Source organism: Dipodomys ordii, unplaced genomic scaffold, assembly GCF_000151885.1.
Source record: "Dipodomys ordii isolate 6190 unplaced genomic scaffold, Dord_2.0 Scaffold95, whole genome shotgun sequence".
Classification (NCBI taxonomy): domain Eukaryota; kingdom Metazoa; phylum Chordata; class Mammalia; order Rodentia; family Heteromyidae; genus Dipodomys; species Dipodomys ordii.
Genome location: NW_012267311.1, coordinates 1,977,648 through 2,000,297, shown reverse-complemented (window position 1 = coordinate 2,000,297; position 22,650 = coordinate 1,977,648). Strand labels below are relative to the sequence as shown.

Here is a 22,650-nt window from a genome sequence, read left to right as displayed (position 1 = left end):
TGTGTGTGCGTGTGTGTGTGTGTGTGCGCGCGCTCTCTCATTCATTCCTTCTTTCTCTCTTACCTTCTCTTTTTTCTCTCTCCTTTCTCTCTCTCTTTTCTTTTTCTTTCTTTCTTTCTTTCTTTCTTTCTTTCTTTCTTTCTTTCTTTCTTTCTTTCTTTCTTTCTTTCTTTCTTTCTTTCTTTCCCTCCTTCCCTCCCTTCCCTTCCTTCCCTCCCTCCCTCCCTCCTTCCCCTTTCTCTCTCTCTCTCTCTCTCTTTCTTTCTTTCTTTTCTTGTTGGTCATGGGGCCTGAACTCTGGGCCTGGCGCTGTCCCTCAGCTCTTCTGCTCAAGGCTAGTGCTTTACCACTTGAGCCACAGAGCCACTTCCAACTTTTTCTGCTTAGGTGGTGATGAGGAATTGAATCCAGGGCCTTATGCATACAAGGCAAGCACTCTACCACTGAGCCACCTTCCTAGTCCCCTCTTTTTTTTTTTTCTGTCCATTGTGGGGCCTGAGCTCTGGCCTGGACTCTGTCTCTGGGCTCTTAGCTCAAGGCTAGCACTCTACCACTTGAGCCACGGCACCACTTTTGGCTTTTTCTGCTTATGTGGTGCTGAGGAATCAAACCCAGGACCTTGTGTATGCAAGGCAAGCACTCTACCACTGAGCCACCCTCCCAGCCCCTCATTTAATTTCTTTAAGCATCTGTTTTTTTATATATAAGCTGGGAAAAGGTTGTATTTTGTTAATATTCTTTTAAAGGGTTAAATGAGGTCATATATGAAACAATTTACATAAGGCTGGTATATAATAAACTGTACACAATGAATTTTATTATGGTCAGTAATAAGTCACACAAATCCCTCCACTCTGCAGAATATTAGTTAATGTTTTGTTACATCCTGCCAAATATCTCTGTATGCAATATATCATCTATCTATCTATCTATCTATCTATCTATCTATCTATCTATCTATCTATCTATCTATTGATATATTAAGCATTTTTATTAGCTAACTGTTATACAGGAAGGATATCACTGTTATATTTCCACATACGTTTACAATATATTCCAATCTCACAGATTTGCCATTCTTCCATTTTCTTTTTCCCAACAATAATATATCTGTATTATGAATAGTTAACAAATGGACTGATTTTTTCCATATATTGCTGATGGCAATGTGTATAAACAGAAGATGAGAAGACTTGGCTTGACTAATGATGTGTGTGAAGGACAAAGATGAAGGCAGGAGTACCTTACAACAGTATAGGATGGGGCAAAAAGGGGGGTAACGAATACCCATTAGACTATAATTTAGAATGCTTTCAAATGAGGTAGTACTGGAATTGATATTTCTTTAGCGGAAAAAAATAATAAAGGGAAAACAGTTAAAATGATTACTTAATACACTGCATTTGCCTTGCTTAGATATGCTCCAATAAAGGAATGATGGCAGGTGCAGAGAAAATGGTTGAATGCCTTATCAGATCAGATAAAGAAAATTGGCCCAAGATTTTGAAACTTGCTTTGGAGAAAGAAGAGAACACATTTAGTCAACTGTGGTGTGTTGGGGAAGGTACGATATTCCAAAATGACTTCTGAAGAGGATAAAAGGAATGTTCTAGAAACATGCTTTCATTTCCCCCCATTCCCCACTTCTTGGTTCTCCTTGGGGCTTGCCTCATTCCTACCCACTTGAACGCTCCATCAGAGTAGGTTTTTCCTTCATATATGCAAGGCAACATCTTTAGTAACAGCCCAGCATTCTGGGTGTGAGGGGGGCACTTGACTGTGGAGTTAGTTTGATTGTTCATAACTCCTTATGAATGGACCAAGGAAATTATTATCATCCAGAATTAGCCCATCCGGCCCCGAGAATTTGAAGGCATGCAGAGCTTGAACTTAGGTTATTTAGAAATCACCTGAGAATTCTAGGGTTCAAGTTTCAAACAGCAGAATTTACCATCTGTGCAGAATAGACTCTGAATATCAAGAGTGATAGTTCTTGCTTGGTTCTCTTCCATGGAAACCCTCTAAGAGAGGGGACAGGATCATTTGTTGTGGTTATCTGAGCCACCATTTGGCTTTAAGTTCACATCTTCTCAGAGCGTTGCTTAAATAACTGATTTCTTCAAATCAAAAATTGATCAAGGAACCATCTATATAAATACATTTCTAATTTCTTGAGTTAAAAGTCAATCAGAGATGAAAAACACCCATGTCTTCTATGTCAAGCCCCTATTCTGTAATGTTCATCCGAATCCCTTGGAGACTTGTTCACATGGAGCTTCAACTCTGCAGGATTTACAAGCTGAAGAGTTGCCGGCTTCATGTTCCACACGTGCAGTAATAGAGTTTGGGATGACATTGGAATTCAAATACAAATGGAGACTTTAAACTCAAAATAATTCCTATAAGAAGGGTGTAAATGTGAGAAATCTTAATGGAAAGTTAAATTTTTAGTGTTGGGTTTTTGAGTTCTTTTTTTAAACCAGAACTCTGATCAGATTACCTTAAAGTTCTAAGATTATTTTGTCTCATAAAGGTCAGAAAGACGTTGAAGATGACAGAATAGAAGCTTCCAGCATACAGATTTTCTTCCGCGAGGATCCAGACTGCCTGAATCTTAGTCAGAATTCCTGCCCACCTTCAGGTACTTAACATTGCTTATGCTTTTCCACAATGGCGCCCTTCAGGTGTTTTGTGGAAGAACATGATTTGGTAGTGTCTGATCAGCCTTGTGAAAAGGTTTGGAAGGGAAATTAAGAAAGACAAGAGCACTTGGGTTAGAAATAGATATTTTATAATGAGAAATATGCTTCCCTTCTTGCATGACTGCTGCTTCTGCTTTTATCTTCTCTTCTAAAAGTTTGATTTTGCTAGTAAGACAGTATGTGGATATCAAATGAGGGAATTTCAGACACTCAGTGGCTATGAGATCACAAAGCAGCCTTGTTTCTAAAATATTCTTATTAGTGAGCCATTTATTTGCTCCAAGATTTCCATGGTTGCCATGGCAGTTGCTGAAGTGCACACACTGCCTTGTTCTTAGTCACATGAGGTTGCTGTAGAACTTAGTTGCGGCTATGAGAGGTCCCCCCTCCCCTTTCTTTCTTCCTTTCTGTCTTCAGCAGACTTAAATTAGTTAGAACATAGCCATAATAGCTTACATTCTGAAATGTATCAGACTCTTACTGTATACTTAAAAGTGTTTTCATGTAATTTTACTGTTGTTATTAAAGTGTTGTACAGAGGGTTACCTTTTCATAAGTCAGGCAATGAGCATATTTCACAGTGAGACCAGAAAGTTGTGTGCCATGCTCTTATAAAATAGTTATTTATAAAAGATGATCAGAAAGGAAATTAGGATTACTAATGAGTAGTGTCAGAGGAAAAATGTAACATAATAAAATGAGAATGTAAGCTGGGCCCCGGTGGTTCAAACCTTTAATCCTAGCTACTTAGGAGGCTGAGATCTGAGAATTGCAGTTTGAAGCCAGCCTGGGTAGGTAGGTCTGAGACTCTTGTCTCCTCTTAACCAGAAAACTGGAAGTGGTGCTGTGACTCCAAGTGGTAGGGCAGTAGTCTTGAGTGAAAAAGTTTAGGGATAGAGTTCAAGCCTCGTGACCAACAAAAAAACAAAAACACTAACAAAACAAAAATGAAATAAAAGGAGAATGTATAGATTACTTCTGCAACGGAATCGTACAAGGCTTTTTTAAAATTATAGACTAAACAATGAATATAGCTTGCATCTAATATTTCTGATGCTTATATATCTTTTAAATGAAGATAATTCTCCTAACCTTCCAGAAACTTTCCCGTTCTTTAAAATGGTAGTTTAGACTCCCTTGATGATTACTTTGGTAATCTTTTCTTAACATTTTTATATGCTTAAAGCCAGTGATAATTTAAAAAAAATATTTGAGAGCCTGAAGAATTATAGAGCATGGTTATTCTTCATAAAGAGGTTACTTTGAGAATCCAAAATCAAGCATTTGCTTTCCTTCAAGGATCTTGATGAGACTTATTATTTTGCTCCATGGGGCATTGTCTCGCTTATAGCCAGTGGCCGACTGCCTTGCCCTGAATTAGGCCATTCCTGCTTTACTTTCTTTTTTTTCATGACTGTTTAAGAATGAATTTAATAAGACTTCTCTTCCCTTCTTGCCACTGATACTTTGCTGATGAGAGAGAATTCTGTACTTTGAATCAGTGCAGAAACTAGAATGGTTATTAAGAGACAAGATTCCAAAACCTTCACATGAGATCCTTGCACGAGTCAGAATTGATGTGTACTAGACTGTTATTGCCTGGTTCTTGGGGCACACACTGTTTGGTAATTTTGTTCCTTTTATATTACAGACATGACTCATACCAACTTGAACAGCCCATTAAAACCACGAAATTACCAACTAGAGCTTGCTTTGCCTGCTAAGAAAGGAAAAAATACAATAATATGTGCTCCTACCGGTACGCCTGTTTCATTACTTACAACCAGTTTACTTGTCATTCTGACAGTAGAGCCCCAAATAAACAAATACCTTTTTTTTAACAGAAATATATAATGTAATAGTAATCACATGTTTTTTTTTCTTGTGTAAAAGGTTGTGGAAAAACTTTCGTTTCACTTCTTATTTGTGAACATCATCTCAAACAATTTCCAGAAGGACAAAAAGGGAAAGTTGCCTTTTTTGCTAATCAGGTTCCTGTATACTTACAGCAGAAGTCTGTGTTCTCAATGTATTTTGAAAGACTTGGGTAGGTACAACTGTGTGTTCAACTTCTTTTTTCCTCGCTTCATGTAACCAATATGTTGTCTGTTGTTTTTAAATTTACTTCAGTACTGGGGAACTAAGCCTAGGGTCTTGTGCTTGCTAGGTGAGCTATGTGAGTGTTCTACCACCGTCACTTGAACTATGTTCTGTTTTTTGTTAAGTCATGATTAAATACAAAATTATGTGTGTGTGTGTGTGTGTGTGTGTGTGTGTGTGTGTGTGTGTGTGTGTTGGTATGAACTCAGGGTCTGGGTGCTGTCCTTTAGCTTTTTTAACTCAAGACTGTATCATTTTGAGTCACACCTGTCTTTTTGGTGGCTAATTGGAAATAAAGAGTCACATGGACTTTCCTGCCCAGGCTAATTTCAAACCAGGATCCTCAGATATCAGCCTCTTGACTAGCTAGGATTATAGGCATGAACTACCAGCACCTGGCTAGATTCAGCTTTTGTATTATTGAGAAATAATTCCTTCATGGATTTACATTATTTTTGTTAGATTATGCCAGAAATTCTAAACTATCATGGTTTGCTCTTATAGAGAACATACATGACTAGGTGGATAAATTTGCCATGTAAATGGCATATTTAATTGTTTTATTTGATTTTTTAAAATTTATTTGATAGTATTTTTTGAATGTTTTTGAAACAAGACCAAGCTAACCTTGTACTCATGATCTTCCTTTCTCAGTCTTCTGAGTGCTGGGATTACAGGCATCTGCCACCATGTCCACCTGATGTTACTCTTTTAAGTATTCTCTATCTCGTAGTGACTTGAAAGAATAACGTATACTATAATAATAGCCAGCTTCCATTTATGAGTCACTTATAGTATGTCATATTCTGAGCCAAGGACTTGAGTAGTGGCAGAAGTATTTCCTTTGCACTCAGGAAGGACTTCATCCATTGCTGTTCTGATCTAGCATTTCATCTTTGAGTTTCCTCATTCACATTTGGCTAGTACTAAGGCATTTTCATTGTTTTCCAGGTACAAAGTTGCAGGCATTTCTGGAGCAACAGCTGAGAGCGTCCCTGTGCAGCAGACAATTGAGAACAATGACATCATCATTTTAACCCCACAGATCCTTGTGAATAGTCTTAAGCAAGGAAGCATTCTGTCAGTGTCTGTTTTCACTTTGATGATATTTGACGAATGCCACAATACCAGTAAACACCACCCGTACAACATGATCATGTTCAGCTACCTAGATCAGAAACTTGGAGGACCTTCAGATCCACTGCCCCAGGTATCTTCGCTTAAGTGGACTTCCTTGAAGAGTTGTAATCTTCCTCAGTCCTATTTACTTACTCCTGAGTCACTTGTAAGACTGTCTTCCTAAGCTTCTAAGTCCACATTGCACAATTCATTGGTCAATTTTGATTCACTGATTCATTTATTCACTTAGCTAATAGCTCTCTATTGGTATCCAAGGGGGGTTGTTTCATACCTTCTTCCTGCAGATAGCCAAAGCAAAAATTAATGTTTATGTCCCTTCCGTACAATGATACAGTGTTTGTTTGCAACTATACATGTCCTCCTACATACTTTTAAATAATCTCTAGATTATTTATAATATTCAGTACAATGCAAATGCTATGTAAATTGTTACTGTACTGTATTCTTTAGCGGAAATGGCAAGGAGAAGCTTTGTACATGTCTAATACCTGTGCAATTTGTTTTGAATATTGTATGTGCTCATACTGGGGCTTGAACTAAGGGTCTCTCACGTTCATTTGGCTATTTTGCTTATAGTTGATGCTCTTGTTACTTGAGCCATCTTTCCTGTCTTTTTTTTTGTGCTAGTCCTAGGCTTGAACTAGGGCCTGGACACTGTCCCTGAGCTTTTGTGCTCAAGGCTAGTACTCTACTACTTGGAACTACAGCTCCATTTCTGGCTTCTTAGTAGTTAATTGGAGGTAAGAGTCTCACAGACTTTTCCTACCAGGGTAGAGCACGGGAAGGGAATGATGGATAGAACTAGATGTGCAGAGGGTCTGGGACGAGTGGATGAACACATCGATTTTCACATAGAAGAGTCAGTTCAGACAGTTGTTCCTAAGATAGTGCTGCTGTTGTCTCTTGACAACAGCTAGAAGAGCTAGATCTTCTGCTGGGATCCATTAGCGTAGGAATAGGGGAAGGATCTGGGAAGGAGGGGAGTGAGCACTAGAGAAGCCAGGTTGTCATCCCAACTACTCAGGATGTAGGAATCTGGAGGATGGAGGTTCAAGGCTCTTCCTAGGAAACATCATGAAATTCTTTCTAGAAACTAACTCAAAAAGGATTGGAGGCCTAATTTAAGTGATAGAGCACCTGCCTAGCCTGCTTAAAGCCCTGAGTACAAATCTCTTTCCTGCCCAAAACAAAATAAAAACTTGAAGAGGTACTCATTGAAACATCCTTTGGTTATATGGGAGGCCCAAAGGAGGTTGGGAAGCATAGCTTTATTTATGCTATTCTACAATTTGTATAAAATCCTCTAGCTCTTCTGACCACTGGTGGCTCATGCCTGTAATCCTAGCTACTTAACAGACTGAGATCAGTGGATTGTGGTTTGACACCAGCCAGGGTAGGAAAGTCCATGAGACTCTTATTTCCAGTTAACTACCAGAAAACTCTGAAGTGAAGCTGTCGCTCAAAATGGTAGAATGCTAGCCTAGAGCAAAAGAACACAGGGATAGAACCCAGACCCTGATTTCAAGCCCAACAAAAAGAAAAAAATCCTCTAATATTTACTCATTTAGAATGTTCAGGTTGAAAGAAAATTAGTACTTTGCTCATAGGAAAAAAGTACCCCTCTAAGCTGAGCAACAGCGGCTCACACCTATATCCTCCAACTGTATTGAAGTTCAAAGCTAACTCAGTGTAACTTAGTGTAAGCACTGATTCCAACCAACCGGCAAAATGCCAGACTGGAGACATAGCTCAAGTGGTAGAACATAAGCAGAAAACAAGCAAGATGAGTAATCCCAGTTCTGGTGTACACGCACCCTTCCAAAGTGATTACATGTCTTGTAGCTTCTTCTAGAACAATGTTGGTGCTAACTAAATTCCTAATTGGCGAGTTAATCACTCAGTAGTTATTGAGTGGCTGTTGTACTATACCCACACAGATCTTCATTTTAGATAGCTGCTGTTTTCCAAGTGCACTGAGAACAGAAAGTAATTGTCCAGGGGCACACAGCCAGTGAGTGGGACATGGCTGAGATCGGAATGAACGTGTGTCTCATTTCAGTCTTTCCTTCAGTAGGATTCTCTTCCTATGGTAGGGCACACAAAGGTCAAAAACAGAGAAGACTTGGCTTGAAGGGTTTCCTGAGTTGTGACTCCTGCATTTATTGGGTGCGGTTGCCAGATGGGACCCTTCTTTGTGCAATGTCACAGAGAATGTCAGAAAAAAACACGGCTGTTGGACTGCTCCTTTCAGGTTGTGGGGCTGACGGCCTCAGTGGGCGTCGGGGATGCCACGACTGTGGAGGAAGCCATGTTGTACATCTGCAGACTGTGTGCCGCTCTGGATGCCTCTGTCATCGCCACCGTCAGAGAGAACGTGGAAGAACTGGAGGAAGTTGTGTATAAACCTCAGAAATGTAAGTGCATCCAGTGACAAGCTCTCTGGGTTTTGTTACTCTCTGCTGCCTCCAGTTCAGTCATGTAAGATAGACTCTGAACTTTGAGTAGAAAGGTGAAGGAGGAGAACATGGCGGGGAGGGGGGAGGGGGAAGAAGAAGGGAGGGGTGGGAAGCAAGCATAATAGAGTGAATATGATCGAAGCATATTGTGTGCCAAACCCCTCATATTGTACAAAAATTTGTGAAATGGGAAAGTTATTTGATCCCAAACAGTTACATTTGTAGTCTGTTTTCCTAATTGATTTCTTACCTCTGACAATGCGTGAACCTTTGTAGTGGCCTGTAAGGAACCAACATTCCTCCCTCAGGCTCCATGAAACCCTCATAAAGAGGCCAGTAGTAATGCCCAACGATTCTAGTGATGAGGAAATCTAAGCATGTGGTAGCCAGAGGCTGGGCCCAGTCCTTCCCTGGGCTCTGAGTAGCCACTGAGTTTGAGTACATATATGATAAATGCAGTTGAAGTGATCTGAATTCATCCAATATCCTCATATGATCAGAATGTGATTAAAAATACAAGATTGCAGAGCAAATACTTCTTGACTTTATTTTATTTTATTTTATTATTATTATAATTTTTTTTTGGTCGGTCGTGGGGCTTGAACTCTGGGCTTGGGCACTGTCCCTGTGCAGTTCAGCTCAAGGAGAGCGCTCTACCGCTTGAGTCACAGCGCCACTTCCAGTTTTCTAGTGGTTTATTGGAGATAAGAGTCTCATGGACTTTCCTGCCTGTGCTGGCTTTGAACTGAGATCTTCAGATCTCAGGCTCCTGTGTAGCTAGGATTACAGGCATGAGCCACTGGTGCCCGGCTTGCCTTTATTTTAATACCAGCCCTGTAAGGGGGAGAGGTACAGAAGGTATCGGCACATAGGGCTTTGTCTTTGCTCTCTGAGCAGCCTGTGACTGAGTCCAAGGCAGAACAAATACACACGGAGTGGGCAAGGGCACAGTTAAGTTCCGTTTGGGGAGTTAGCTGTCAAGAGTATAAAGAAGTTACCACCCTTTTTAGTGTTTAGTGAATTTTTTTTTTTTTTGGCAATACTGAGAGTTGAACTTAAGCCAAGTACTCTACTGCTTGAGCCATGTCCTCATCCCTTTTGCCTTAGTTTTTTTTCAGATAGGGTCTAATACTTACTTCCCTGGATGCCCCCTGACCACAGGCCTCTTGCTTAATGCCTCCGAGATTTCAGGTGTACATCACTTCTGTGACTTGTTTGTTATGATGGGTGACTCACTCACTTTTTGCCAACGCTGGCCTTGAACTGCAAACCTCCCTGTCTCCAACTCTTGAGTAGCTGAGATTACAGGTGTGAGCACCTATGTCTAGCTGTGTGTGGATTTCTCTATAATCTGACTACCTAGCCTTCAGGCTTTATCTTACCCCAAATATCATATACCTAGCCATGTTATTTTCCTTGCGTTTGACTTCTTCAAACATGTCATTTGTTTTCTCTCTGAGCTTGTGTCCCTTCTTTTATTCCTGCTCCTGCTTCCTCTTTTTTACTTCCCGTGCGTGTGTGTTTGTGTTTGTGTGTAAGTGTGAGTACTAGAGCTTGAACTGCTTTTATTTGGCTTTTTCTTTTTATCAGAGCTGGCACTCTATCACTTGAGTCACACATCCTGTGTAGCCTTTTTTTGCTGGTTAATTGGAAATAGAACTTCTCAGACTTTTCTGTCTGGGCTTGCTTCAAACTAAGATGCTCAGATCTCAGGCTTCCGAGTAGCTAGGATAATAGGAATTAGCCACTGACACCTGGCTTCCCATATTTATTCTACAACACTGCCTCTTCTTCAGTGACTTTGATATTCCACTCCCTGTCCTCCATAACACCTTGCTCATCCTTACATCACAAAACCCTGCAGCCTGCAATGTGCGTACATGCAGAACATGTAGAACATGGCATATGACAGACAGTTAATACATGTTTGCTGGAAAAATCGCATAATGAAAGAAGGGGTCTGCTTGACTTGTTTGTACAGTGGAAACATGGAAGCCAATGTGAGAAGCTGCATTAGACCCAGACAAAGGAAAATATGTGAGAATCAGTTCAGTGAGTAGCAGAGAAGTTTTGGGAAAGTTTTTGAGCATTGGTTGTATGACTTGGACCTCCCCCTGGAGGTTTGTGACCTCCAGGTTCCCAGAAAGAGTAACCAAGACACTAAAAGGTTTGGAGAGAATTTCTGTCTCTCTGTCTGTCTCCCAGTGTACTCACTCACTTTAATTTTAATTGCTCTAGTTTTCAGGAAAGTAGAATCACGGACTACTGACAAATTTAAATTCATTATATCTCAACTGATAAAGGAGACAGAGTGTCTGGCAAAGAATGTCTCTGAACAACTTGGTAAGCTTGGTTCCAACTTCATGCGTGATAAGTCTCATGTGTTGTGTTTCCTCTACTTGAGAAGATCCATGTATTGTTTGCTTGGATCTTTTTGTTTTCTTCTTGACCATGTCACTGTGCTCCATAATGGAAGTACTAACATTCTGACACTGGAGGTGTATTTGCGCCATGCATGAGTGAGGTGTCAGTAGGGACATGTGAAATGTCTGCTTTTTTATTTCTTGTCTCAGGTACTCTGCATTCACCATTTTTATTCCCACAATCCTCTGCTCATTTCCTAATCGTATAGATTAGTTCATGCCTGCACAAGTTCTGTAAAGACTTGGTGATTCATCCAATTTATTAGTGACTGCCTTGTTTGTCCCTGGGGCTGGGAAAGGAACATATCCTTGGTACTTGTCTGAGTACTCTCCTTTGTCCCTTTATTCCAAAGAAATAGGTGCAGGGAAGCATTTAACCCAGAAATAAAACTCTTGACTGAATTTCACTGTACAGTGCTCATTCCAAGGAGCCTTAAAGAACAGATACTAAAGTAACTCAAAGATGTATACTTTCCTCATCCTTGAGCCTTGACCACCAGAGACTCTTCTATTTTTGAACCAAGACATATAGCTTAGCTTAGGAAATGCCTCTCTGCTGTTGTGTCTGTGAGAAGCATTAGGGCACAGTAAAAACCTTTGCTTTCCTCCCCAGGACACTTATTTGAGATCCAAAATAGGGAAATTGGAACACAGAAATACGAACAGTGGATTGTTGGGGTTCATAAAGAGTGCATGGTATTCCAGATGGCAGACAAAGAGGAAGAGAGCAGGATTTGCAAAGCACTCTTCCTGTATACTTCACATCTGCGGGTATGTCCCTTCTTTGACCTCTCCTGGGAACTCTACTATGGCAGTGGAGAGAATGTCAGCTTCTCTTCCCCAAGAGCTTGCTCACCTTCCCAGAAAGTTCATATGAAGAAAACTCAGGAAGTTATCCTACTCAGTATTATCTTTATTTGGTTTCCAAAGCTTAACAGGCTACTGCTGATATAAAGGCTCAGGTTCTTAGCCATGCCTCCATCATTCCCATATTTGACATGATTGGAAAGATGGTGATGTTGAACACCCAAATTATACATGAGTTAATGTGGAATTTAGTTTGCTTTCATTATTTTTAAAAAATGTAATATGCATGTTCTATGTAGTTTTTGCTTTCTTTTCCAAGAGAGACTTCTAGAATCCAAAGTGACTTTACTTATTGTATATGGCAGTTAACATTTTAAACAATAGTCTTTGATTCAGATATTTTCATAGAACTATTAGGAGCCATTCTTGTTAAAGTCAGTTGGAAGTGACAAGAAATATTGTCTTTACACTGACTCTTTATTAAAAGTACAGATAATAGAATTTAAATATAGCTAGTATATGACACCTTGGAAACATATTGAAACGATTTTCATTTTAAACAGAGATATAATGATGCTCTCATTATCAGTGAGCATGCACAAATGAAAGATGCTTTGAATTATCTGAAAGACTTCTTCAACAATGTCCGGTCAGCAGGATTTGATGAGATTGAGCAAGATCTTACTCGAAGGTTTGAAGGTAAGGAATGTGTTTAGAGGAGAAAGCCATTGGCGCCTGGTGGCTTAAAAGACAACATACATAATACATATATGGTGTCATATTTAGCATCTATATGTTCGGAGATGCTCCAGCTGTTGTCCTGGTCTTAAGAAGATATAGGGATTGGGTTAAAGCTCACTGGTAGAATGTATGAAACTCCAATACTGGAAAAAAGGTAAGTAACAAAGGTAAAATTATTTGGCTTCAGTAAAATCTAGTCCCTAAGGAAATAGTCTATTGCTTGTACCATTTTCTGTTTGGAAAAGGGAAAAATAGTAGGATTCCCAAAGGGTACTTCTTATACAGTTAAAAAAATTCCAGACCATAGATACAGCTGGAAATTATCTTCATTATTTTTATTTTAAATTACAATAGAATTATGTATTGAGTATACTTTTTTTGGTCATTCTGAGTATGAATGTCAGATATCAGTGTTATTTATACTGGATTCTTTTTGGAAATTAAGGAAATACTACAAGTTTTACAATAAAAAAGAGGATGTGGCATTATTATTTAACTTTTAGTAATTTTTTAAAGTTTTAAAAAATACTAATTTATATATACTTCTATATAAAGAGAAAACCAGAGTGACCCGTAATGCCATGCTCAATACTGCTAAAAACATGGAAAGATTTTAAATCAAAAGTAAATTTCTCTTATTCTTTTTTTAAATAAGTTTTTATTGTGAAAATACTGTACAGAGGGGTTACAGTTACATGAGCAAGGTAATGAGTACATTTCCTATCAAGCATTGTTGCCTCCTCCTTTATTTTTCCCCTACCATCCCTTCCCTCCCATCTCCACAACTACATTCCCCCCTCCTCCCCGCTCTTATTCTTTCTTCAAATATTTTTTCTCCAGATACGATCATTATTCATTTTTTGGCCTAAACTGAAGTGCTTACTGTATTTATGTAAAACCAGTGCTGTGCTGATAATGTTAACCACACACACACACGAGTTTAAATTTTACTGATGTTGTACATTTTACTGATATGGTGATGTGTAGCACACAGCCTAGAAATAATAAGGACTCATTTGTGTAAATTCCACATAGCTAATGATTCATATAAAATGCCTTTGTTGATTTTGTGGAACTCTTATACCTGTAGCCCAATCAATGGTTGCAACTCACAAATACAGTTCTGCAATGCACATTGGTGTGTATTTTTATTAATGTTAAGAGTAAAATGAAATGATACTACATATATTGGAGCTTTGTTCATCTGTCATTGTAATCAGCTTCTCCCCACCCCCCCCAACCTTTTTTTTTGCCGAATTGCATAATAGTTTTCCAAATACTTGGAAAATGCTTCCTTAGTTTTTTTGTGTTCTTCATAGTGTATTAGCTAAATTTAATCTGCTCCATTTCCTCATCACCTTCATGAATTTAGACTGACATGTATAGATGAAGTACTGATTTTTTTTAGTGTTATTTGGGCTTCCATAACAATTCCATTGTAGTTAGTTTCAAGCAGTCAACATCATGTCATTGAACAAATGCCGAAAATGATGAAAATTAGCACAGCATTCTATAGTATTTCTATCATACAGATACACTGCATGTCAATAATACAAGAGCTGAGATAATAATAAAATGCAATAAACTGATTTGATTTGAAAAAAAAGAGCATGAGCTGTTATTGTATTTGTTTTTAATATGCCACTAAGTTGTTAAATGACTAAATTTTCAAATGAAATTGAATTGAAGATGAGCTCTCATAACTTTGGAAAATTCAATAATAGACTATTACAATCTGGCATGATCTGGCTCTAGCATATCACTATATATACATGCATACATATATACATATATAAATATATGCACACACACTTAAAGATATTATGAAAGAATATAACTGTCCTGTTACTTTGGTTTTTAACTTAAGATACGTATATGGCTAAGCATCAGTGGCTGTAATCTTAGCTACTCAGGAGAATGAGATCTGAGGATCACAAATTCAAAGCCAGTGTGGGCAGGAAACCTGTGAGACTCTTTAACTGTAAGTGGAACTGTGATTCAAGTGGTAGAATGCTAGCCTTGAGCATTAAAATTCAGAGAGAGTGCCCAGGCCCCGAGTTCAAGAACCAAGGCTAACACATACACATAAAAAAAGATGTTTCTGATCTTTCCATATTAGCATAGCTGTAGCGCTCTTATTATCAACCAACTGTATGAACATCAAGTATGTGGTCCGTGATCTACTCCTGCTTATTGGATGTTTGTTTTCTATTCTCAGTAATAGCACTGACTATCCTTGAAATTTCCAACATGGTTTTCTAAATATAACTATGTCTCAAAATTCCTAGATGTAAAATTACTGGGTCAAAGATGTGTGGGCTTTTTGCTTTGACAAACACTGCCAAATTGCCTTCCTAAAGTTTGTACTAAATTTAAATTGGCAGCTATTACTCAGAAAATTCTGGTCAAAGATTGAGAAGTTCATCAGAAAGAATGACATCGCCCCATTTGTTAGAAAATGGAAAGACTTGGAAAAATTATATTAAGTGAAGTAAGTCAGGCCCAAAGAAACATAGGTCCTATGGTTTCCCTTATTTGCAATAACTAGTATATGTCTGGGACAAGCAGAAAATGTCAGATAAGATGAAGTTAAGCGAAATGAACCCCGAGATAGGGACACAAGTGGTTTTTTCTTTCTTGCTATTGCTTCTAATGTATTTATAAGGTACCATGTGATTTTTTTTGTTGCTTTGTATGTCCCTCCCCCACAGTATAACCCGTTTTCACTGTATTTGATGGTATAATTTGGGGAGGGGAAGGGAATAAACAAATTGTTTAAACAGGGATACAGGTTGACCCATTGCAACAATGAGATTTACAAGATGCTATGTTGAAAAGGAACTTTACAATATAGGCTGGGGCGGGGCGGAGGGGGGAAGGGGTTGGGGTAGGGGTAGGGGGTAGTGTAGTTGATGAGGTGGGAAGGAAGGGATGGTAGGGGAAAAACAAAGGAGGAGGCAACAATGCTTGATAAGAAATGTACTCATTACCTTGCTCATGTGATTGTAACCCCTCTGTACAGTATTTTCACAATAAAAAACTTATTTAAAAAAAAAAGATTGAGAGGTTAACTGTTTGAACAGAGTTTCAACATGCCTTAAAAGTTGAGGATTTAGAAGCCCTTTATAAAGTTTTCTTCATTTGCAGAAAAGGTGCCAGAACTAGAAAGTATTTCTTTGGATCCTAGCAATGAGAACCCTAAACTCAAAGACCTCTACTTGATCCTACAAGAAGAATACCATGTAAATCCAGAGACAAAAACCATTCTCTTTGTGAAAACAAGAGCCCTTGTGGATGTAAGCCTTCCTTTCTCTTGTGGGTAAAAGACTGGACCAGTAACATTTATTGAAAAGATTGTTCTTTCTGTACTGCTCTGCAATAGTGTGGATCTGTTTTGATTATCTGTTCATTTATCTTCATACTTCACCAATACTTTACTGTCTTAGCACCTCAAGCATGTCTTAATACCTAAGCACTTCATCCTTTTTTGTAGTTTTAGTCATATTTCTGAATTTCAGCTATTCTAAGGTTGTGCAATGGAATCACTTTAACATTTTGATTTGCATTCTATTAATGACTAATGTGGCTTGTTATTAAAAATATTATTATAAGGGTGATGTACAGAGGAGTTACAGTTCTATAACTCAGGTAAAAGGTACATTTCCTCAAGGTGCTGGTGGCTCACACCTGTAATCCTAGCTACTCAGGAGGCTGAGATCTGAGGATCACAGTTCAAAGCCAGCCTGGGCAGGAAAGTCCTTGAGACTCTTATTTCCAATTAACCACCAGAAAACTGGAGGTGGCACTATGACTCAAGTGGTAGAGTACTCTTGAGCTGAACAGCTCAGGGACAGCACCAAGGCCAAGTTCAATAACCACCACCACCAACAACAACAAAAAGTACATTTCCTTTTGGGCAATATCACCCTTTCTTTTGTTCCCTGGTTGACAATTTTATATGCTTATTAGTTATGTCTGTATCATCTTTGGTGAAGTGTCTAGTCAGATTGCTTTAGCACATTTTAAAATTAGGCTGGGTATGATGGAGTCCATCTGTAATCCCAACTCCTTGGGAGGCAGAGGCAGGAAGATCACAAGTTTGAAATTAACAGTGGAGTAGTTAGAGACCCTACCTGTCTTAAAAACAAAATCAAAACGGGATTAGAGGCATGGTTGAGCACTGCAAAAACAAAACAAAACAACAGACAACCAAAACCAAATAAAATTAGGTCATCGGGCTGGAGATACAGGATAGATGGTTGAGCCTAGAAGGGGTTGATTTGTCTCCTCAGCACCAGAAAGACCTTGGGATGATCTTATTTGGATTTTGGAATGCTCTTTTTCTGTTTTGACAAAAAAAAAAGTCCTCTGTGAGACTTGTAATTCGTAAATACTTCCTTGTGGCTCCAGCTTGCTTTCCCACTAGCATCTCTTGACTATTCAGATTTAAGTCTATTTACCAGATTATACACTTGAACCATGGTGCCCAGATGTATTGTCATTTTCAGCATGGAAATCCAGCATATTTTTTTCTTTTTTGGTGATGCTATTAGGAGTAGCTCTTGGGCTGGGAAGGTGGCTCAGTGGTAGAGCGCTTGCCTTGCATGTATGAGGCTCTGGGTTCGATTCCTCAGCACCACATAACCAGAAAAAAAAAGCCAGAAGTGGTGCTGCGGTTCAAGTGGTAGAGCACTAGCCTTGAGCTGAAGAGCTGAGGGACAGCGCCCAGGCCCAGAGTTCAGGCCCACAACTGGACCTCCCCCCCCCCCAAAAAAAAAGAGTAGCTCTTTAAAGTATTTTCAAATTTTAATTGTTTCTCATTCGTGTGTATGATTTATGTGTATTGCTCATTCTTATGTATGACTTATGTATATTGATCTTGCATCCTGTGGTCTTCCAAACCCATTTGCTAATTTTACTCATTGTTGTGCACTTTGGTTTTTCACGTAAATTACATTTTAAAGATTCAACTATAATAGGTCACTCAGATATATACTATTAAATTATTACATACAGTTTAAAATGGTTTGTTGGTGTGAAATCCACCACTATATATATACATATATTCACACACACACACACACACACACACACACACACACACACACACACATATGTTTTCTTTTCTATGGTAGTGCTGGAGTTTGAACACAGGGCCTTGCATTTGCTAGCCAGCTGCTCTACTGCTGAGCCATACGTCCAGATCTTTTTTAGTGCTGGTTAGTTTTGAATAGGGTCTTGCTTCCTACTTAAGCATATGCCTGGACCCAGGATCCACCTATTTTAGCTTCCTTTCATGGCTAGGGTGGTAGGCATGCATAATTGTACCCAGATTCTTGTGAAGTTTCTTGCTTGAGAATAGAAATGGAATCCTCCCAATTTTAGCCTCCCATGAATTTAGGAAATGTGCACCACTGAGCCCAGCTATGGGTTGAGAAGGGGTCTTGAACTGTGATCCTCCCAACCTGAGCTTTTTTTTTTTTCTTCAGTCAGTCATGGGGCCTGAACTTAGGGCCTGGGCGCTGTCCCTCAGCTCTTCAGCTCAAGGATAGTGCTTTACTACTTGAGCCACAGTACCACTTCTGGCTTTTTCTGTTTATATGGTGCTGAAGAATTGAACCCAGGGCCTCATGCATGCAAGGCAAGTACTCTACCACTGATTCACCTTCCCAGACCACCAATCTGAGCTTTTTGAGTAGCTGGGATTATAGGCATGAATCACCAGTGCCCAGCAAGTTTTGCCTTTTGTTTTTGATATATGTCAATATTGAGTTGATACAATATTGAATTGATACAAGTAGTGTCCAACAGATAATTCTTTTCAATTTTAGGCTTTAAAGAACTGGATTGAAGAAAATTCTGCTCTGAACTTTCTAAAACCTGGCATATTGACAGGACGTGGTAGAACTGGCGAAGTAACAGGTATTTATATACCGAAAACTCGGTTGAGAGTTCTGGCTCTATATTCCATCTATATCTGTACTAAATTAGTATGCTATTCTTTTTAATATTTATATTAGGAAGAATCAGGAGATGATCCATATACATGGTTATATATATATATATTTATATGTATATGTGTATTTATATATGTATGCTTGCACAGTTGGGCTGATAAGACCCAAGAATTGTAGGGCAGGTAGTTGGAATTCCACGACCACGAGTTATTTGAAGTCTCTGAGCTCAGGAAAGGCCCAAGACCTCCTTTATAAAATTTACCTGCATATGCCAGGCCCGCCTCGAACAAATTCCCTTTTGATTTAACCTAAAGTCAACTGACTAGAGAGTTTAATAGATTATTATACACAAGAATTTCACTCTTAATGGCATGGCCATAGATTACAGAAGATGTCAGTGCTTTTTATTTGGGTTATAGAACTTGAGTTCATGAAACCTGAAAGTCCCTGTGCATGTAGGGGGCACCATAGAATTTATCCCAAAATGAATATTTGCTCTAAAAAGGGCTTTATAAACTTCCCATGAGTGAGTAGATATGGAAATGTTTTGTCAGCTGTAGACTTCTATATGTATATTTTAAAAGTATTACTAGTAGCTGTTTGTTTTTGTGAAAAAGTCAATATTTTAATATTTGTTTTGGAATCACATGGCTTAAAGTCACACAACTTGAAAGTGCCAGCAGTGGGACTTGACTTTAGGTAGTATTGTGACAGATTTCTAGCTGTTTAAGGCCACCCTAAATGTTCTGTCTCTAAAAACAGGCACAGGGCTGGACCCAGCTGCCTAAGATGGGAAGATCATGAATAGAAAGCACTTAGCACAGCACCCAGCATGTGATAAGCATTCTGGTTTCCCAGGGGAAAATACTGTGGTTGGTGAGTTGTTGTATGTTTTCCTGCTCTGACTAGGAATGACCCTCCCTGCACAGAAGTGTGTATTGGATGCATTCAGAGCCAACAGCAATAACAATATTCTGATTGTGACCTCGGTTGCTGATGAAGGCATTGACATCGCCCAGTGCAATCTGATCATCTTGTATGAGTATGTGGGCAACGTCATCAAAATGATCCAAACCAGAGGTGAGATGCCATTAGGAGGCCATTCCCAACACGCCTCCCATCTTGCCTGATTTGTGTGTTTGTCATTTAGACCTTTTTCCTTCACGGAGTCACGGTAGAGTAAGCGATCAATAGCACAGTGGACTCTGGCACCCTAGGTGACTTACTCGGTTAGGATTGGGTGGTCACAGCCTTGCTCATCAAACTTGTACAGCGCTGTGATTCTAGCTAACAATGGCACCACTTACCTTGCCCAGCAATGACTGACGTATTTATGAAAGGAGATTTTTGATTGGATTGAGGCTTTGCTAATCCACATGTAGGTCTCTCCTGGCTGCAGGGTCTGAGGAGACTCACTGTATTCCAGAAGAAATGCTCCAGCATTCTTCTGTGCCGCTGGACTCGAGTCTCTGTCCTGGTCTCTCCTTTGTCCCACTTCGCTCCACTTTCTAGAAGAGCTGCCATACTACCTTTCTGGGGTGGGGGAGGGAAATCCTGGAGCCTGCTACCTCCTTAGATAGAAATAACAGTTATTTTCAATTTCCCTTAATGCTGAAGGGTCTTCAAAGTTTTCAGCACCCACTTATCTTCCTGACTTGCTTCCTATGTGTACCCGATTCATTATCCAGTCCAGTCCAGACTTGGCTTATTGCTTGTTGAAAGAGTTGCTCATGTACTGGCATTCTTTATTCTGTCTCCTGCCTCCATCTCACCATGCCCTCATTCCTTCAGATGTACCTGTCTTTCCAATAGCATTTATAATAATCTTCCTATGTTCTGGTGATTGTGAACTGATCTCCTCATTGCATAAAAGGCTCTTCAGGGAAGATCTATTTATTATTCATCTTAGGATCCTCTGTCACATTGAGGGTTCATGTTGGGTTATCCTTAAAGCAAGATTTCTGACAATATGGCTGCCCTTATGCTTCATCTTTAGAGTCTTCAAAGGAGCTAGCCTAGGTAGATGCCTAGTGTATGTGCATATTTAACACAAAGGTGGATATCTGCATTTTTAAAAGTTCAGCTTTCCTGGAAAGCAGGATTCATTGAACCAAAGTTTAATTCTAGGAATAGTTCTCTCTCTTAATTTATATATTCTCATATTGTATCCAAATTTTCAAAGACACTAAGTAACAATATTTTCTAGGCAGAGGAAGAGCAAGAGGTAGCAAGTGCTTCCTTTTGACAAGCAATGCTGATGTAATTGAAAAAGAACAGATGAACATGTATAAGGAAAAAATGATGAATGAATCCATTTCTAGACTTCAGGCATGGGATGTAGCACAGTTTGAAAAAACGGTAAGACTCTTCATCTGTTACTCTAACAGGATCTGACCATATTAGCATAGCCATAGCTCTTATTATCAACTAACTGTATTAACATCAACTGTGTGGTCAATGATCCACTAAACTGTTGTTTCCTGCTTACTGGACATTGAAATTGTTTTCTATTCACAATAACAACACTGACAATCCTAGGAATTTTTAACCCAGTTTTTTAAACCTAACTCTATCTCAAAATTCCTAGATGTAGAATTATTGAGTCAAAGCTGTGTGTGAGCTTTTTGTTTTGGTAAACACTGCCAATCGTCTTCCTAGTTTGTACCAATTTAAATAAGCAGTTATTTCAGAAAATTATGACATCTTTTATCATTTTCTCAGGATTTTTTTTTAAATGCTAGTACTGGGGCATGCTGTCCCTTAGTTTTTTTTTTTTTTATTGTACAGATACTATACAGAGGGTTACAGTTACATGAGTGAGGTAATGAGTACACTTCCTCTTGAACATTGTTACCCCCTCCATTGTTTTCCCCCTACCATCCCCTCCCTCCCTCCCTTCCCCAGGTTCTTTTTTTTTATTGTGATTAAGTGATTACATAATTTCCGGATGTCCCTTAGTTTTTGTATTTTGTTTTTTTGTTTTTGGGTCCGGTCGTGGGGCCTGAACTCTGGGCCTGGGCACTATCCCTCAGCTCTTCAGCTCAAGGCTAGCACTCTACCACCTGAGGCACAGTGCCACTTCTGGCTTTTTTTTTCCTTTTTGCTTATGTGGTGCTGAGGAATCGAACCCAGGGCCTCATGCATGCAAGGCAAGCGCTTTACCACCTTCCCAGCCCTGTCCCTTAGTTTTTGTTTGCTCAAGGCTGGCTCTCTACCACTTGAGCCACAGCTCTATTTGTAGCATTTTGCTGAGTAGTTGGAGATAAGAGTCTCTTGGATTTGAACCATGGCTGGCTTTGAACCATGGTCCTCAGATGTCAGCCTTCTAACAAGCTAGGATTACAGGTGTCACTCACCAGCACCTGGCTAGTCAAGATTTTCTTTTAATTAAGACATTGTCTATGTTTTAAAGTTCCATCCTATAATAGCCATTAATTGTATTGTTTTTAAGTGTTTTTAAGTAATGAAATAGATTTCATTAGTGCTCACACCTGAAGTTCTGTTTTTAGATGCAAAAGGCATGCTGAGATAAGTTTGCTCATAAATTGACAGACAGTTCTTGAGAATTATACTGTGACACTGCAGGACACAGCTTTTCTCCTCACCTGTTCCTCACACTCCCCTCTGTATCACCTGAAGAGCCCTCATAAAACAACTGCCAGATCACGGGACAGGTGCTGCGATGTCCTTGCATGGTAGGAACAGTCAGGCATACCTGGGAGAGATGAATCTCTCAGGCCAGCCTCGTGGGCGTGACCTTCATTGTATTGTAACTTCTTTGTTACAGAATCATCAAAAGAGATGAAGAAAGTAAAAAAAAAAAAACATAGCCACAGTGCATGTATGCTTACCATGTCTCCAGAACCTTTATAGGGATTGTAATCTCAGAATCTTTGGACAAGATCAAATATCCTCGGATATTTATTACTAGGATCAGAGGTTCAAATCTCTATTCTACTTATAGTGCTACTTTTATATCATGATTGACAATGTCTTGTAAATCATCACTCTCCTCATTTGTAAAGTTGGGAAAACATAGTTTTTTAAAAATTCACTGGACAATTATCAGAATAAAATGAGTATCTATTGCTTAGCATAGTATGTGCCAAAAAATGAGTTGTTATTGGACAGAAGCACAAAGCACAGCTTGACCTCCTGAAGACAGACTTTACAATTCAGTATGCCACTCTGTAGTGTTCATGATTTAAAATCACATTCTCGGGGGGCCGCCCAACCCAGCCTGCAACCACCCCAACTGAACTCCGATTGCAACAACAACTGACGACCTACACCACACAGAAACAACCAGCTCCAGGGTGAGTAC

General features: G+C 39.3%; 1 protein-coding gene across 2 annotated transcripts in view; it reads left to right on the top strand.

The window, feature by feature from the left end:
• Ddx58 (DEAD (Asp-Glu-Ala-Asp) box polypeptide 58) overlaps positions 1-22,650 on the top strand; it is a 46,609-nt gene that overhangs the window by 12,041 nt on the left and 11,918 nt on the right. For both annotated transcript variants that reach the window (XM_013026655.1, XM_013026654.1), the window contains exons 4-16: positions 1,417-1,564; positions 2,534-2,641; positions 4,354-4,461; positions 4,596-4,749; positions 5,754-6,012; positions 8,194-8,356; positions 10,637-10,741; positions 11,435-11,592; positions 12,192-12,327; positions 15,517-15,665; positions 18,201-18,291; positions 19,236-19,406; positions 20,533-20,684. In XM_013026655.1, coding sequence (XP_012882109.1) covers positions 1,417-1,564; positions 2,534-2,641; positions 4,354-4,461; positions 4,596-4,749; positions 5,754-6,012; positions 8,194-8,356; positions 10,637-10,741; positions 11,435-11,592; positions 12,192-12,327; positions 15,517-15,665; positions 18,201-18,291; positions 19,236-19,406; positions 20,533-20,684 — 1,902 coding nt within the window. The remainder of the gene's footprint in view (positions 1-1,416; positions 1,565-2,533; positions 2,642-4,353; positions 4,462-4,595; positions 4,750-5,753; positions 6,013-8,193; positions 8,357-10,636; positions 10,742-11,434; positions 11,593-12,191; positions 12,328-15,516; positions 15,666-18,200; positions 18,292-19,235; positions 19,407-20,532; positions 20,685-22,650) is intronic.